The sequence below is a fragment of the Struthio camelus genome, chromosome 4, assembly GCF_040807025.1.
Source record: "Struthio camelus isolate bStrCam1 chromosome 4, bStrCam1.hap1, whole genome shotgun sequence".
NCBI lineage: Eukaryota > Metazoa > Chordata > Aves > Struthioniformes > Struthionidae > Struthio > Struthio camelus.
Genome location: NC_090945.1, coordinates 78,124,540 through 78,141,404, shown reverse-complemented (window position 1 = coordinate 78,141,404; position 16,865 = coordinate 78,124,540). Strand labels below are relative to the sequence as shown.

The window sequence follows — 16,865 nt, the reverse complement described above, 5'->3', positions numbered from 1 at the left end:
TTTATGATTTCAGTGTGGATTAGTTTGTTCTGCTATTATCACTAAAACTTGTTTGGCAGCATTCTAAATTAAACAAAGGAGATTATAATAATAGCAGGTAGATAATGATGCTGTCTAGGAAACTAAAAAAGCATTTTTCCTACTGAAAACACGCATTTCAAATTAATGTTACTCTGCAGAATAACAATGGGATTTAGAAAAATTCAGATACAAGAATAAAGTGTTCAGCTATGAAAACTCAAGTTACAATTCAAACATAAAAGCACAGAAAAGGTGGAAGCAGGGCCAGATCACCCAGGCCCTGTCTGAGCACGCAGGCATGGGGTTAGGTAAGCCAAAGCCCACCTGGGATTGAATGCGGCAAGGGATGTGAAGGGCAATGGGATGAGGCTTCTACGAGTACATCAGCAGCGGAAGACAGACAAGGGAAAACACGGGCCCACGGCTGAACGGGGCAGAGGACCTGGTGATACAGGTCATGGAAAAGGCAGAGGTACTTAATGTCTTCTTCATCTTGGTCTTTACTTGTAGGACCAGCTTTCAGGAACCCCAGGCCCCTGAGACCAGTGAGAAAGACTGCAGCAAGAAAGACTTACCCTCAGTAAGAAGGAGTATCAGGTTAGGAAACATTTAAATAAACTGGACACACACAGGGCTGTGGAACCTCACAGAATACAACCACAAGTGCTGAGGGAGCTGGCCAAGATCACTGCAAGGCCCTCCTCAATTATCTTTGAATGGTCATGGCACCCGGGCGAGGTTCCAGAGGACTGGATAAAAGCAAGTACCATTCCCATCTTCAAGAAGCAGCAGGATCAGGGGAACTACAGGTCAGTCAGCCTCACCTCTGTCCCTGGAGAGGCGACAGAGCAAATCCTCCTGGAAACCATTTCCAAACACATGAAGGACAGGAAGGTCATCAGAAGTGGCGCATGGATTTAAAAAAAAGCAAATCCTGCTTAACCAACCTGACAGCCTTCTACAATGAGATGACTGGCTTGGTGGATGAGGGAAGAGCAGTGACTGTTGTTTATCTCAACTTTAGTAAAGCATTCAACACTGTCGCCCATAAGAACCTTACAGACATGCTGATGAAGTATGGGCCAGATAAGTGGACAGTGAGGTGGACTGCAGATCAGCTGAATTGCTGGGCTCAAAGAGTTGTCATCAGCAGCACAAAGTCCTGCTGGAGGCCAGTCACTAGTGGAGTATCCCAGGGGTCAATACAGGGGCCAATACTGTATATCATCATTATTAGTGACCTAGATAACGAGACAGAGCAGACCTTCAGCGAGTTTGTGGATAAGACTAGTTGTGAGGAGTGGGTGATACCACCAGATGGTTTTGCTACCGTTCCGAGGGACCTCAACATGCTGGAGAAATGAGCTGACAGGAAACTCATGAAGTCTAGCAAAGGGAAGTACAAAGTCCTGCACCACCACATGTAGGGGACCAACCATCTGGAAAGCAGCTTTGGAGAAAAAGACCTGGGGGTCCTAGTGGACAAGTTGAAGACAAGCCAGCAACATGCCCCTGTGTGAAAGAAGGCCAACAGCATTCCGGGCTGCATTAGGAGAAGCGTTGCCAGCAGGTCAAGGGAGGTTATCCTTCCCCTCTACTCAGTACTGGTGAGACACCCCTGTAGTGCTGTGTCCAGTTCTGGGCTCCCCAGAACAAGACAGACATGGGCATGCTGGAGCGAGTCCAGGCAAGGGCCGCAAAAAATGATTAAAGGGACTGGAGCATCTGACATACAAGCAGAGGCTGAGAGAGTCTTCTCAGTAGTATCCAGGGACAGGACAAAAGGCAATGGGCACAACTGAAATATAAGAAACTACATTTAAACTTAAGAAAAAGCTTTTTACTGTAACAGTGAAGAAATACCAGAACAGGCTGCCAAAGGGTTGGAAGAGTCTCCATCCCTGAAGATGGTCAAAGCCTGACTGGACATGGTCCTGGGCAGCCTGCTTTAGCTGACTGTGCTTTGAGCAGGGTTGGTTGGACTAGAGAGTCTCCAGAAGCCCCTTCCTACCTCAACTAGTCTATGAATCTAGTTCTAGACAGAAAAATATGCTATTTTACTGTAAAAGTGGCACAACAATAAAATGAACATAAAAACGAACCTCCTTGATCTTCAATAGCAATATTCTAAGTAATAATTAATACATTCAATTTTAAAACGCTAGAGAGGTAGAACACATTCCAGACCTGAATACACAGGTACTTGTGCCACGTTTCAAACTGTGCAGCATGAAAGAAAATAGCGACAGCTAATAATAAGACGTTTCAAAACAACAACAAAAAAAGCTGCTACTAAGCAAGATGCAAAGCAGGTACTTAACAATCATCTAAAAACAAAACTACGAAACACACGCAACAGACATGCTCATGCAGGAACTGTTATTAGGAATATATCACTTTCTTTATTATGAGACTTTCCAGGCAGAAGGAGAACAAAACTCCAAGGACAACAAAATAAAGAAAATCTAAAGAGGAAAATACACATCAGGAAGTCCCATTTCTGGTATCCTCAAGAAAAAAGTCTACAGAAAAGTTCCCTCATCTCTTAAGTTCCCTTATATGTGACAATATTACTAGTAGCTTGTATTTTCAAAACACCTGTTTCACACAACATTATTGTCAATAATGGCAAGATTAAATACAAAGTCTAGTCACTTGTGAAATACTCATTTCACAATCTTAATTTCTAAACTGCTAAAAAATAAGTACCTTGATTTGGTTTTCATGTCTAGTGCTGAAAGAGCAACTCTTTCAAATAATTTTTTGAACTCGTTCTGAACCTATTTTGTTCTCGAATATATGCATAACTGTTCTGGCGCGCTATTTTATGGCAGCTTTCAACATCTACTTTGTGGAGCCACTGATATATATGAATACAAGCCCCCCCAGAATTTGTATTTCAAAATAACTTCAAATTAAGATTATGACAACAATAGCAAGGGGTTTTGTCAGTCATAATGGAAAACATTAATTTCTGTTTTTGAATTTAGCTTTTTCCTTTAAGTTATCTAAAGACTTCACAGTCTTTTGTAAATATTTGTTTCGGATCCTGATCCGGGGAAGAAAATTTAAATCCCTTGAAAAGTGATGTGCTTTAAACAACCTGCTACCTTGATGTCTAACCTGTTTTCCGATCATACACTACGTACCCCAGAGTATGGTCATGCTAACCTGGAAACGGAGGGAGATCTCTTGGAACGTATTTCCAGGCATTTGAAGGAGAAGGCTGTGATTGGGAAGAGTGAGCAGACTTGCCCAAGATTTATTCATCATGCCTTGCCAGCCTGTGTGCCCTCTAAGATAAGATAACTGGATTTACAGGCTAGGAAAGAGCAATGGATGTCATTTACCTCAACTGCAGCAAGGCTTCTGACACTGTCTCACAGGATACTCTTGGACACAAACTGTGATGCTATGGTCTGCAGGTAGACAATTAGATAGGTAAATAAAGAGCTGGGCTCAGAAGGTGATGATTAATGGGTCATGTTCTAGCCGAAGACTGGTAACAAGTGAAGTACTGCAGGGTTAAGCAGGTACTAGGACCTGTCCTGCTTAACATCTTTATCAGAGAGCTGGAAGAAGTGAATGAAGTGCGCTCTCAAGTTTTCAAGTGACACCAAACTGAGGGTAACAGATATGCCTGACAGCACGACTGTCATTCAGAGAGGCATAGGATGAAGCACAGGGCCAACAGCAACCTTATGAAATTCAACAAGGACAAACGCAAAGGCCTTTGCCTCAGAAAGAAGAGTCCTACGCATTGATGCAGGCTAGGCACTGACCAGCTGGGGAGCAGCTCTGCTGGAAAGGGTTTGACAGCCAGACAGCACGGTGAGCACGAGCCAACAGCATGCCCTGGCAGTAAAGGCGGCTAATGGCAACCTGGGCTACAATCAACAGGAGCATAGTCAGTAGACCAAGTGGAGTGATTATCCCCCTTTACTTGAGGCTTGTTAGACCACATCTGAAGACTATGTCCCTCAGTTTTCGGCACTCCCAGTACAGGAAAGAGATCAGTAAACCAAAGTTAGTTCAGCAGAGAACCATCAAAAGGGACAAGGGGCTGGAGCAATTGCCCTGTGAGTTGAGGCTGAGGGAACCGGGCTTGCTCAGCGTCAAAAAGAGGGGCTTCAGGAGAAACTTAACAGCAGCCTGCCAGTACTTACGAGGCAGTCAGTAAGACTGATTACAGTGCATGGTAGGAGGACAAGAGACGAAAAACACGAATGGAAACGCGAAAGGTTCCAAATGGATGTATGGAAAAACCTTTTCACTGCTGGGAGAGTCAAGTGTTGGAACACGCTGTCCAGAGAGCCTGTGGGATCTCCACCTTTGGGGGTTTTCAAGTCTCAAATGCACACAGCTCTGAGTAACCCGGTCTGATCTCATAGTTGACCCCGCTTTGAGCAGAAGATTGGACTAGAGACCTCCTAAGGTCCTTTCCCACCTGAAATAACCTATGAACCTAACAACCCCTGGGTAGATAAGGCACGATATGAATTGCCTGCAAGACTGAGAATCACGCATTCAATTCTCGTAAGTATTTGTAAGAGTCAGTAGTTCAAAGCTAGAGAAATGCATTTAAGAAGAAAGACTACAAAAACATTCAGCTAAATTCAAATGTTTCTTTGTTCTTGCATGAGCTACTTTTGGACAATTTCTCCAGCCCAAACCAAGCCAGCTAACAAATGGTTAAACAGAGCATGCTTTGACTGTGACAAAAGTATGCTAATCCTGCAAATTAACCTGTTACTTTAACTGTGGGATAAATTACGTTCACCATTAAACTAAAGAAACAGCTAGAGCGTACATAAAAGTTGCTGTAGGATATATATGCTTCCCATATAAGTAGGAAAGAAGTCAATACAAATCTAGTAGTCTAGTACAAACCTAGAAAAGTCTAGTTCCACAGTAATCCTTTGGTCTTAGTTTAATCCTTCGGTCTTAGCTTAATCCTTCAAAATAAAAATGTATCTTTTATCTATTCTTGCCCTCTCCCCTCCTCAAATGTTATTTTTATGCAAATAAGCATAGATCCACAAAGAGTCTACAAAGAGTGCACATACCCCCCTCCCCAGCTAGGCATATCAGTTTCAATAATAAAGACAGATAAAGTAGATCCTCATACTTTTTTTGTGCTGACCTCAATTTCTATTTTGAAGGTTAAGAAAATGAATTTAAGCCTGCTAATTATTTATAAGTGCTAGAACGTGGTGAGAAGGTTAAAACTGAAGGACAGCCCAGGCAACTTATCATTCTTATATGGATGTTTTGAATCTTTATGTTGAAAAGCATAAAAACAATTACACAAATTACCTTAATGCCTTCCAACACTGGTGCTGTATCTTTTAGTGTCTCCAAGTGCATTGCCATATCCACCCTTGCCAGTTCTTGTTCAGTACCCACAGCTAGATGACTTTTAACTTGCAGACGAGCTGCCTCAAGATCCACTGCGGATTCCGCTTCTTTCTAAATTTCAAAGCCGCAAGCAGTTTAATTAAAACAAAGATAACATTATTTGTATTAACATCAGTAAAGAATAGCCTCTTAAAATAGAAACTTTTCTGACAAAGTAGATGTGTAGATTTTATTAGAAGACAATATTTAAAAGCTCGCAACATATTGAGCAATTTCATATTAAAATAACCAGTTCCACTTAATGAACTATGCCTGTTAACATTTGAAGCTTAAATCACTGGTAAAGCAGGTCAGCTTTTACATTCAGTGTTACACCAATGGCATCACAAGGTAATGATAAGTGAAAATGGCCAAATACAAAAATAATTACAGAGAACATTTTAAATAAGGAAAAACTGAAAAAAAACCCACCAACAACAAAAACACACCCCCCAAAAAAATTCCCTTGGTGGAGAAATAAAGTTTCTCTTATTACTCTAATTAAGGAAAAAGAAGAGAAATCAGAGATTATATGAGCTACAGAAGGGTTCACTGCGATACATAAAAGACTGTATTTTAGCCCGCTCTGAGGTCTTCCAAGATTATCCATGTGGATTTAAAGTCCAGTTTCTTGCAGACAGTACCCAGAATGGAGGCAATAATTACCAAAGGAAACAAGCATTCATAACATGCTAATGTTTACACTCCTGACACACTTATTTCTCAATAACTACAAATAGAACTTACCATGGCTGCAACCTGAAGGGTTTCTCTGGCTTTCTCTGCAGCTTCGGACATCCTTTCCATCTCCTTTTCTTGATTTTCTTTTCGGATGGCTTCTTCTTCCTGAAGCGTTGCTTCCAGACGTGCTTTATTATCTACTTTTTCACCTTCAACTTCTGCCACTTTGACCTGAGCTTCTTTGGCCTAAACATAACATAAGAAATCTGCTTGTTATCTTATTGAGTTGGTACAGGCATGCCAGCGAATACACTCAAAAACCCTAAAACTACCACACTTTGGCATATCTCAGGAAGAAATGATTCTCTTTCTTTGAAAATCAGAACTTTCCACTTTTAAATGGCAAACATTCTTCATTCTCTTTCTCTCAAGATCATGAAGCTGCTATTCAAATCATTTCACTCTCAACATCACAACATTAACATTTGCAAGACAAAATAGTGAAAGAAATGGCGAAATTTCAAGACAAAAGGGTGAAAGAACGAACCTTAAGAGGATAACGCAATTTTATCTACACCTTCTAACTTTGGCCACAGTAAAACTCATATCAGAAAATCTACAGGATAAAAAAAGGAGTTGCTTTGGAGACTCAGTTAGAGGACCTTCATACAAGTAATTAAGTCCAACAATGGCAACTTCCAGGGCCAAAGAGAAATCAGTAGGTCAAGAGACACGTCACAACCTGTCTCACAGTCAATTTTCAATGGATGATTTTGAATACAGCGTGGACTTAAAAGACTAAACAAGTAGGTTGATTTCCACTTCTCTTGTCACAACAATGTAACACACTCTCCAATTTAATACAGAATTTCAGTCATGACAAAAATCTCATGAACTCTTCATGAAGGGGGGAAATCTGATCAGCAGTTTCTCCTGTCGTTCTGAACCATGGACTGAGAAATTCCATTTACAGGTGAAAAAAAGAATCTAAATTCATCTAGAATTTAGATGAATCATCTAAAATCATCAATATCTAGAGAAAAATAATGTCGATAAAGTAGCGCAGACTTCAGCCCCATCTGATATCAATCACAATTAATATAGCAACACAGTCTGTAAAGACTGCATACCTTAGCATCTTTATCTTGCTTGAGGTGTAGTTCATTTTTTATTTTCTAAACGGGTATAATTTCATAACAAAAGCACTTGCACTCTACCATCAAGAACTAAACCGTGTTAATGAGATTCTGCAAACACATACAGCAGGCCTAAAACACATTCAATACTTTAAATATCAGCTTCTTCCACGTTTAAGGTCACTCAACTAAGCCTATCCATGTTTGACCTTTTCAAGGGCAAGAAAAGGACTAGCAAGATCAACTGCACTGAACAAGTTTTCAGTGATAACATTGAAAGTTAGTTATAGACTATATAAATCGATACTTACAACACTCTCCGGTAGTGTCTGAAGTGTTGTTTTAAGCTGATCAGCTGGAGAAAGAGTATCTGGAAGATACATGGCTCTGGATAGAATAAGCAATGAAGTAGGGATTTCCTGGTTCAGGTGCAGATCTAGCCACTATAAATTCAACAGATAAAATAAAAATCTTCAATTTTTGGAATTCTTTTTCTTTTTATGGTTCAAGTTAGGCGCACACACAATGTAAAACACTAGCTTTTTCTTAAAAAAAAAAAAAAAAAAAAAAAAAAAGAATCAACTGCTTACCAATCACTATCCTAGCACAGGAACTACATACAGGTATAACAGGCAAAGAATTACAGTGATTGCAGTCATTCCTAGCTAGAGTTCGATTCTACAAAGTACTGCTCTACTGTGATCCCCTATTGCAACTGCTCCTTTGAATATTTCCATTGCCTGTCTTCCAAGAAAAAGGCCTCAGCCACAGTGACCCATGTGATACTGACAGAGATTAGGCAACTTACACAGTTATGATCTGTGAGGCTAAATGGGCTCAGTCTACTTTTGAGGAGGAACTGAAGAAGCAGTCATGCTTTGTTTCACATGCATTTTCCTCTAAACCAGGCAACACCAAAACACAAGAAACTGACTTACTAGGAGGAAAGTTCCTTACAGAGTAATTCAGTTCAATAATTAAGACGACAAATAGCCAACAACCAAAACCCCAAACATATTTTAGCTGTGTTTAAGTATTTACTTGCTCCATCAAAACACCATAGCCCAGTCAAAAAACAGAAATCCATTGTCACTATGTATTTGTACAGTACACGTAACAAAAGCTTTTTAAGGAGAAATACTATTTTATGAAAAAATTTGGATAAGAACAGAAGCAAGAAGGACTTGATCAGAATCATAGTAGAAGACAGAGTTGGCAATTGAATTTAGGTCTGTGTATTTGGTCTTGCAAAAACACACCTGTTTAAGCTGTTCCTTGAGACGCTCCTCTGTTACACCAAGAGCTCTCATACCTCGTGCACGACACGCTGCCTGCAGTTCTTTAACAGTCAGGCTATCAACTCCTTCTTCAGCAATCAGCTGTACGAAATATAAAATAACCTTTAAGGTGTAACAGCTCAAAAACACAAGAACAACTACGTATGCACACCCAGAAATCTGTATTTTTACAACGGCCACTAGAGGCTGCTGGGGTAACACAAAATAGCCTCCACTTTTTAAACAACAGTGAACATGATACTGCAGTTTTCAACAGCTCTATAATTGTCATGTCAACCTCTCTGTAAATTTATAAGTTAGATCAACTCTGACAAATTGTAGTGTCACAGAAACATTTTTCTTTTTAAGGTAATTACTTCCATTGCAATTAATGGTAGATAAAAGGGTTGGCTTTTTCTTTATAAATAAGACAATTTCTGATTTTAAGCTTTTCAAGCCTTTTTATGATTAATTAACACTTAATTAATAGTTAATTTTAATTAAGACAAATAAAAGGAAAGTGCCTGGAAAATAATTATATGTACGCATTACTCTTACATATAGGCATTATTAATAAAGTTCATTATTTGGAATGACTCACTTTGTCATCCGCTTTTATGCTTCTCAACCTCATAGTCAGCTGGAAGCGGAGAAAGTTATTTGTCCCAATTGACTGAAGTTCCAACAATTTACAAAGTGCCACCAACTGAGGCCTGGTTAGATTGTCCAGAGTCAACTCATCTTCAAATAGCTTAGAGAACCTTAAGATCTCCTCGTTACTGGGTCTTTCACCAGTTTCCCTGATCTGTAAGGAAAAGAAAAAAAAAAAAAGCCTCTCAAAGCAAGCGTGATGGTTGAACATTATTTTGAACAATAAATATTATTCTCCTCATTTGTAAAGTACCTTGCATCAATTCCGATAATAGGAAACAGAACCCAAGGAAGTTAAGGAAGGAGGTGGTGGTGTGGGGGGTACTGTTCAAGAAATTGTATGTATTTAGTATAAAAGACCAAGGTCTTGATAGTGTTGACAGCTGCCGAGTACACTGCGTAATATACTTCGGATAAAAACAATTAAAACAAATTAGATGCATCTGTGTTGCTATGAGAGACCTCAAAAAAACATCAGAGAGAAAAAATAGTTGCTCTAGAAGTGACACTGGCAAATATTCTTTCTGGTACGGTACTCACTAAACATAGAAGCATGCTAAAAGCATCATCCTGTCAAAATAGAGTGAAAAGTACATCCTCAGTTCCAATGGCAAAAATTTTGCAACATGGGTGTCCCTAGGAATAGCCAACTTGGACACCTGCATACCTCAGTTCTCTCCACAACCGCTTTTGTTACAATACTGTTTTGTTTGCAGTTCCTAACTATTCTGCAGCACCTCAGTGCAAATGCCCTTGTACATAAAACCAAAATTATTCCAAAGTATAAATCACTATTTAGGAAAGTACTCTGAATCCTTCCTGATGACAAATTCTATGCAATTGCTTATACCAATGAAAAGTTAAAACTTTCATGTTCCGCAAAACAGCATTTCACAGTAATTAAACCCAAATACCAGAAATGAAAATAACAGTTCCAAGAAGAAAAAAAAATTAGTCTTTAGTCTCATCAGGGCATAGTAGAACGTTATTTTTCATATAAATGTTGATTTTTCTATTTTAAGTACTACATCAAATCCTTATTAGTGATATTACTGAATCCAAAACCTACAGAACCTAATAATCAAATACTAACTTCCAGTCACTTAACACCCTCAGTCTAAATACTAAGTACGTAGATATCCAGAAAAGCACTTTTTCCAATCCCTCTATCTTTTTTAAGCCTTGAAAAGAAAATATAAGCTAAGTGATATCAAGTACAGTCTGAAATCCTAATATAATCTATATAACCTGATTTATTATGACTACCTGCTCTACTTGCCAAGTCAAGTCTTTCAGGCAACACCTATTTAGTAAAGGGGGAAAAAAAAAAAACAAAAAAAAACCACGAGACAAGATGGTCTCTTGAGTCTATTAACCTCCCGGGTACCCCTGTAGCAGAGAAACTAAAACTCAGAGAAACAAAGGTCAAAGACCTAGCTGTTCCACTTCATCAGCTCCTTCACTACATGAGGCAGAAGTAGAACTTTAAAAATAAAGAAAGCATTTTCTTCTTTATTAAAGCCAAATTTTGGCAGAGTCAAACATTTGCAGAGAAAAAAGAAAAAGAAAATCTTAATGTTAGCAGTTGTTTCCTTGAGAGCGTGAATCGCAGCTATTCTCATGTACAAAGCAAGACAGATTAAATTCTGGAATTCTGAAGCACGCCTCTTAAGCCCATAATCAATAACTCCCATAACATCAAATACGTCATTGCAGAAGCAGCTATAAGAACGACGAAAAAAGGTGGGACTCATTTAAGCTTCTTTTTGCTCTGATGTTTATTTTCTACTACGCCTCAATGAGACCAATAACTTTTGTCTATATGGCACAAGTGAGAAAGCCATAGCTGTAAAAAGCACACCCATACATAATGAAGGCAGGGCTTGAAACTTCTTTTAGTCATCACAGGAACTGGAGACTTCCTCTAGTGAATGTGAAGTGATACGTCATTATCTTCTGTGGAAATTAACCCCTGAATTTAAATTCTTACTAGGTTCTGTCAGTTGAAAATGAAATGTTCCAAACATGAATCACGGCAGCGGCACGCTCCCAGAGTCTGCAGACAGAGAAGCACCAGTGCTTCAGCTACTAACTGTTACAACTAGCCTTTTGATTTTTTTCTGCAAATGAAAAAGAATAGAAACTGATGGATGCATAGCAGCTTCAAAGTATATGCGACTTTGCAAGCAGATACTGACTGGCAAAACTTGCCAACAGCCAATACCATTATCTGAGGTAACTTACTGCCATCACCACGCTCCTCAGTACCCCACTCTTTTAATCTCTATGCTCAGCACTCACAAGCAGGAAAAGCTCAAGATAGCTAACAGGAGATGTAAACTTCAGGTCTGAAATCCCAAGGCTTACAAGCCTTTTCTCTTTGCGAAAGGCAAAGGCCTCCCTTCGGTTAAAGGGGAGCCATATACGCTCCTCCTTTCAAAAAAGCACCTGGAAGTGAAATACGATGGTGGTTGGTTTCCATCTCTTATTCAAGATCTCCACAACCAGAGAAGCCAGAAATGTGCGAGGACCAAGTTAAATCCTACCCCAGGAAGACTGAAATAGATATTCTCTAGAGAGATGAAAAATACCTTAGCTACAACTTCCTGGAAGGAAACCCTCAATCTTCTTGTTAAAACTGTGCAAACATGCACGTTTACTGACTATTCAAACCAAGACGAAGAGGAATAACAGAGAACGCAGTATCTAGCCTAACCGGCACTTTCTTTGGAGGCAGATATTTGTGATCTAGTCTCTGCTCCCGTATCTGCCTGTGAGTAGAAGAATTTCATACCAAACTCAGTACTTGCATACTAGCAAAACCCCGTATCATATCATATTCTAGTCAGTATCCCAAAGGATTTAAACAGTACAGAGATTGTAGGTTAAAAAAGTTATTTTTATATGCAGAATTAAGTTTGACAAAAGAAGCAAATAATTCACATTTTACATTCCCCCTCAATGTAAGTGACTTTTCATCAGTTAACGAGAAAAGAACTTACATTTCTCTGACTTCTTTTAACCAGTGTTTATAAAAACAGGGAAACAACTATACACACGTAATCTTTTTGATGTTAGAATCAACTCATGAACAAAATAAGAGAATGAGACAAAAATGAGCAGAAATATACTATTTCTATATTAAATAGAAAGTGCCAGCAGGAATACCAAACCTAAGAACAGTAAAACTTCAGCACACTGAAGTACTATTCATAAAAAACATGAAATCTATCCTAAACAAAATATTATATCCTGCCCCTTCAAATCCAGCAGAATAAAGATAACTGATAATTACCGCAGATCAAATAAAATAACTCAAGCTGTATTTTTTCCTGTAGGAACAGAAAGCGTTTTCTGAATTTTTACCTTTTGAAAGAATGTTGAAAAGTCTTTTGTGACGTTTCCTTTGGCTGCTTTATTTTTTAAGGCCATCTCCTCAATTGTATCTTGAAGAAACTTAGCCAATTCAAGCTTTACTCTCAACTGTTTCTTCAGTCTTTCCTCCTGTTAAAGAAAATACTTGGTTTAAAGAGTCTTTTCCAGAAATATGTGCACTAACACTGCTTTTGCTGCCCTCAGACAAGTTATCTGCATTACTTCTGAACTTCCGTTCCTACACACAGATCATAAGGTGACATTCGCTCTTACAGATTATCAAATCACACCAAAGAAGAGGATGATCAACTCAAAGCTCCATGCAGCATAAGGTGCAATGCTAACAAAGAGAAGTACAACATGAATGGCCTCACCTGCTAATACTAATGCTCATCTCCTGAATTAGTAAAAACAAAACAAAGACAACAAAAACACAAACAAACCACAAACAACTGCCAAAGTCTTATATCCTGCACATATAAATTCTGTTTTAAAATCTTAGCCTAATAAAGAGGAATTCATCATAGAACTAAAATTTACAGTTATCAGATGCAAGTATGTAATTGTGATTTGATTATACCTGTGACTGACTGGGAGCTCAATATGTATAAACTGCATACAAAACTATTTTGTGCTCTGTGAAAGTTTTTCCAAAACTCTAAACAACGCTGAAAAAAAATCAACTAAAAGAGTACAGTTTAAACAGAACAACGTATACAAACTCTTTAAAATAGTCAGTACACACACAAAAACCTCACATTAAGAATAAGGACTACAAATGTTAAAACAGTCCGCTCATCTCAGTGCAAACTGGAGAAAGGAGGTTTCACAGCTTTCCTTTGTGTTTTGTAAAAGTTACAGAAATTGGGCATCAGGAAAGCAAAAAAGTCAGGAGAAACTTTCAGGGCTGAGAGCTGAAATACTTATACATACAAAAAGGAAAATCAGAGTGGCACTGGCTCATTATTAGAAGTTAACAGCAAAAATCATCAAAACAGTATAAAGGAAGGGGGAAAACATTCCCCAAATACAGAAGAAAAATATTTTTTGACAGCACAGAGGATGCAAGTCATCCTAGGTGATTACAAAAAAATTTTGGCCAAGTAGCAAGATCTATACTGTGATTATCTGGACTGACCACCATAAAAATCCCCTTCAGCCTTAAATAAATGCATTTCAAGTTTTGACGCCCCTACGCAAATTTGGAGCACTATTTTCCATTTCATTTTCATTTTTCAAATAGAAGTTTTTTTGCTGTATTTATTTACTAAAATAAAGGAGTTCTCTGGCCTACATATGATAAAAGAAGAAACAAAAATGCTATTCTGTAAGCATTGCAACACTGTTTCCTTCAAATTACTGACAGCCCAACCCTACTTAAATGTGTAGCTACAAAAATCTTTAGGTGGACTTCTCCATTCTTAATCTATTGATACTTTGTATATCAAAGTATAAAGCATCAAGTTTAACTCTGGCTTTAAAAAATATCATCTAGTAATAGTATGTTATCAATTTATAAGGCAATATAAGTCTTTGTGAATCATGAAAACAACCTAGTGTCTGTAAACCGTCCTATACTCTTGCTGAAATTGTTATCAAACAAAATAATCTGTAAATTAAAACATCACCTGGACTAGCAAGATAAATGAGGTCAGTAAATACAAAAACAAAAGTATTACAACTTTTTTTCTGAACAGGTATAATTTTATAACAAACCGAAGCACCTGCACTCTACCATCAAGAACTAAATCATGACTTTTAATGAGATTTGCAAACACGTACAGCAGGCCTAAAACACATTCAAGTAATATTTTAAATATTGGCTTTGAATTTTTCCAAAACATCTGACTGGACTATAAATTCAAACTTACCTTTTTAGATTTTGTCTCAAATGTAGAGGGAAGCATATTAGGGAACAACTTAAGAGCTACTGGAAGCAGAAACTCCATAAATGGGACCACAAGAAAAACTAGGAAAGGGACCAAGCGGAAGAGATCAGCACAAATTCGAAGGAACTGAAAGAAAAAATATATAATCAGATGTATTGATAAGCAACACTTTAGACATTTAAAAAATACTTGATGTGAACATTCACACTACAGTTTAAGGACACACACATTCTCTCTCTCTCTCTCTCTGTATAAAAACTACAAAGGAAATTTAAAGTAATAGGGACAAAAAGGATGTGACAAAGTCAGTTTTCATTATCTTTTCTTAAAGTTGCCATACACTACAGAGTGCCAGAGTTTCACCAGTTTTCAACACTACAGAAAGTATTTCAAAAGCCTCACTGTGTCTCAATAAGATAATTGAGCAAGTATCCTATTTAAACCTCTTAAAAGCACCTGAAAACAGGAGGTGGTCGTTTGTTGCGGTTAAAGCTGCTTAACTTCTTTTATTCATCTTTATTTGCGCTCCGTCACTTCTTACATGCATGAGCTACTACGGACGAAGTAATCAAGAATAAAATGAAAGATCCCTCCTCCTCTGCCTTGCAACAATTGCAACATACATTGAAATCCAGTGTAATGTGCCCAGCTTGGGTTTTGGTTTTTTGGTTTTGGGTTTTTTTTTTTTTTTAATCACAGCTTTTCTAGAGCAGTAATCCTTTGAAGCAGGCAAATGCATTTGCTACTGGATCTTGAACTGCATGAACTAGTCTTTCTAATTTCTATACACTCACAAACATATGTATTACACAGTTCAGACTATAGTCAAATCTTTCAGCGCTAGCTGGAAGCTTAATAACTTCGTTTATATCAGGGAGCGGAGATTTTGCTTCACTCTACCTCATTTTACTAAGCAAATAACGAGGTATTAGGAATAATGTCAGTTTGCAAATCAGAGACCGAAGGCCAGATGTACACTACAGTCGGTTTTGCCACAGCACTGTCAATCAACATCATGACCTAATACACACAGTTATGATTGGCAAGAACTGGCTACATAAATGCTATTACCCAAGTAAAAGCATACCACCCCCTCCATTCCCTCCCCACAAAGCTCATGCCAATCCAGGGGAACAGAAGCAAAAGCCAGTATAAATTGCATGTCCTCTAGAACTGCTTTGCTAGAATATGAAACCAGTAAAACTTTAACTACAGAGTTTTCTTAGCATAAAACCAACCAAAGTCTAAAATGTAGTCTGGGAAAAGCACAAACTCCACTGTTCTAAAGTTAGTATTTTTCTTTGTATATACAAAATTCAATTTCACAGAAAGGAAATGTTCGTCCACTGTTTACAGACTCAAAGATGTTCTCATTCACCTAACAACAGAAGATAAACAACTATGAGATTTCAAAAGGATGCAAGAACGACTTGGAAGAAAATTCCAATGCCAATGCACAAAGAAGAACAGGAAGGTTCTCTCCCACTCTCCCCATTCAAAATTTATATAGAGCATAATACAGCGTTCGTATCTCTATACGTACAGAATGAGTGTGAAAGCACTTGTATGAGGTGAAATCCAAGTCTAAACAAGCAGTTTTACAACCAGATTAAGCCAACCTAGTGCTAACCTAAGATAACGTACAGAGAGTCATTAATGTGCATGAGCAGTCACACATCCTCAAGGTACATTACTGATCCAACTAAAACTAACCCATAAATATGTACACAGACACACAAAAGAAGAATTAGTGCCAGCCAAAAGGAGGGATGGAAAACTTGCATTTAGACACTGAGTAGGACTGGCCTTTTTCGCAGCAGCAGCGTCTTGATCTGCTTACACAAACCATGGAACTGCCGCTACGCTAACCCAAGAAAAACAGCTTTGTACAGGAACTTCATACAACAGTGCGTGATCACACACAAATTATTCGGAAGCACAGCATGAAAAGCTTGTGACTACTCGGTATCTCCTGCTACAGTTAGCATACCATAACATCCCGCTTTTTCCTCCTCCTCAAAGCAGGGAGTTTGTGGCAAGCGTACGAGCACTACAAGGTTAGCAGTATTTGCCATCTCGCTTCAACGTCCCAAACTATCCTGCTACAGAAAGCAGCACTCAAGCAATTGGTCTTTGACAGCAAGTATCATATTTTGCACGTTTTATTTCTTCCTGACTTATCTCCTAACTGCAGACCTGTGACCCTTCCGAATCCAAACCAACCAGCAATTGTACAAGCAGAATTTGGGAACTGATTTTTGGTTTACAAAAGTAATAGCTGACTTGCCCTAGCCATGTTACTCTTACTTGTGATGTGGTTAGATTACTCGGATATCTTTTCGTTATTGCCTCCAAAGAGGAAGGAAAGGGCAAGCAGAAATAACTCATTTCTCAGTCTGTGTAAAGATAAGATTTTTCCCAGGGACTGTCAGCTCATA

The 16,865-nt window shown here is 38.4% G+C and overlaps 1 protein-coding gene across 2 annotated transcripts in view; it reads right to left on the bottom strand.

Annotated features, from left to right (window-relative positions):
• LETM1 (leucine zipper and EF-hand containing transmembrane protein 1) overlaps positions 1 to 16,865 on the bottom strand; it is a 38,080-nt gene that overhangs the window by 11,030 nt on the left and 10,185 nt on the right. For both annotated transcript variants that reach the window (XM_068943567.1, XM_068943568.1), the window contains exons 4-10: positions 14,410 to 14,553; positions 12,530 to 12,667; positions 9,114 to 9,317; positions 8,495 to 8,614; positions 7,547 to 7,678; positions 6,166 to 6,345; positions 5,338 to 5,490 (exon numbers count right to left, since the gene is read on the bottom strand). In XM_068943567.1, the coding sequence (XP_068799668.1) occupies positions 5,338 to 5,490; positions 6,166 to 6,345; positions 7,547 to 7,678; positions 8,495 to 8,614; positions 9,114 to 9,317; positions 12,530 to 12,667; positions 14,410 to 14,553 (1,071 nt within the window). The remainder of the gene's footprint in view (positions 1 to 5,337; positions 5,491 to 6,165; positions 6,346 to 7,546; positions 7,679 to 8,494; positions 8,615 to 9,113; positions 9,318 to 12,529; positions 12,668 to 14,409; positions 14,554 to 16,865) is intronic.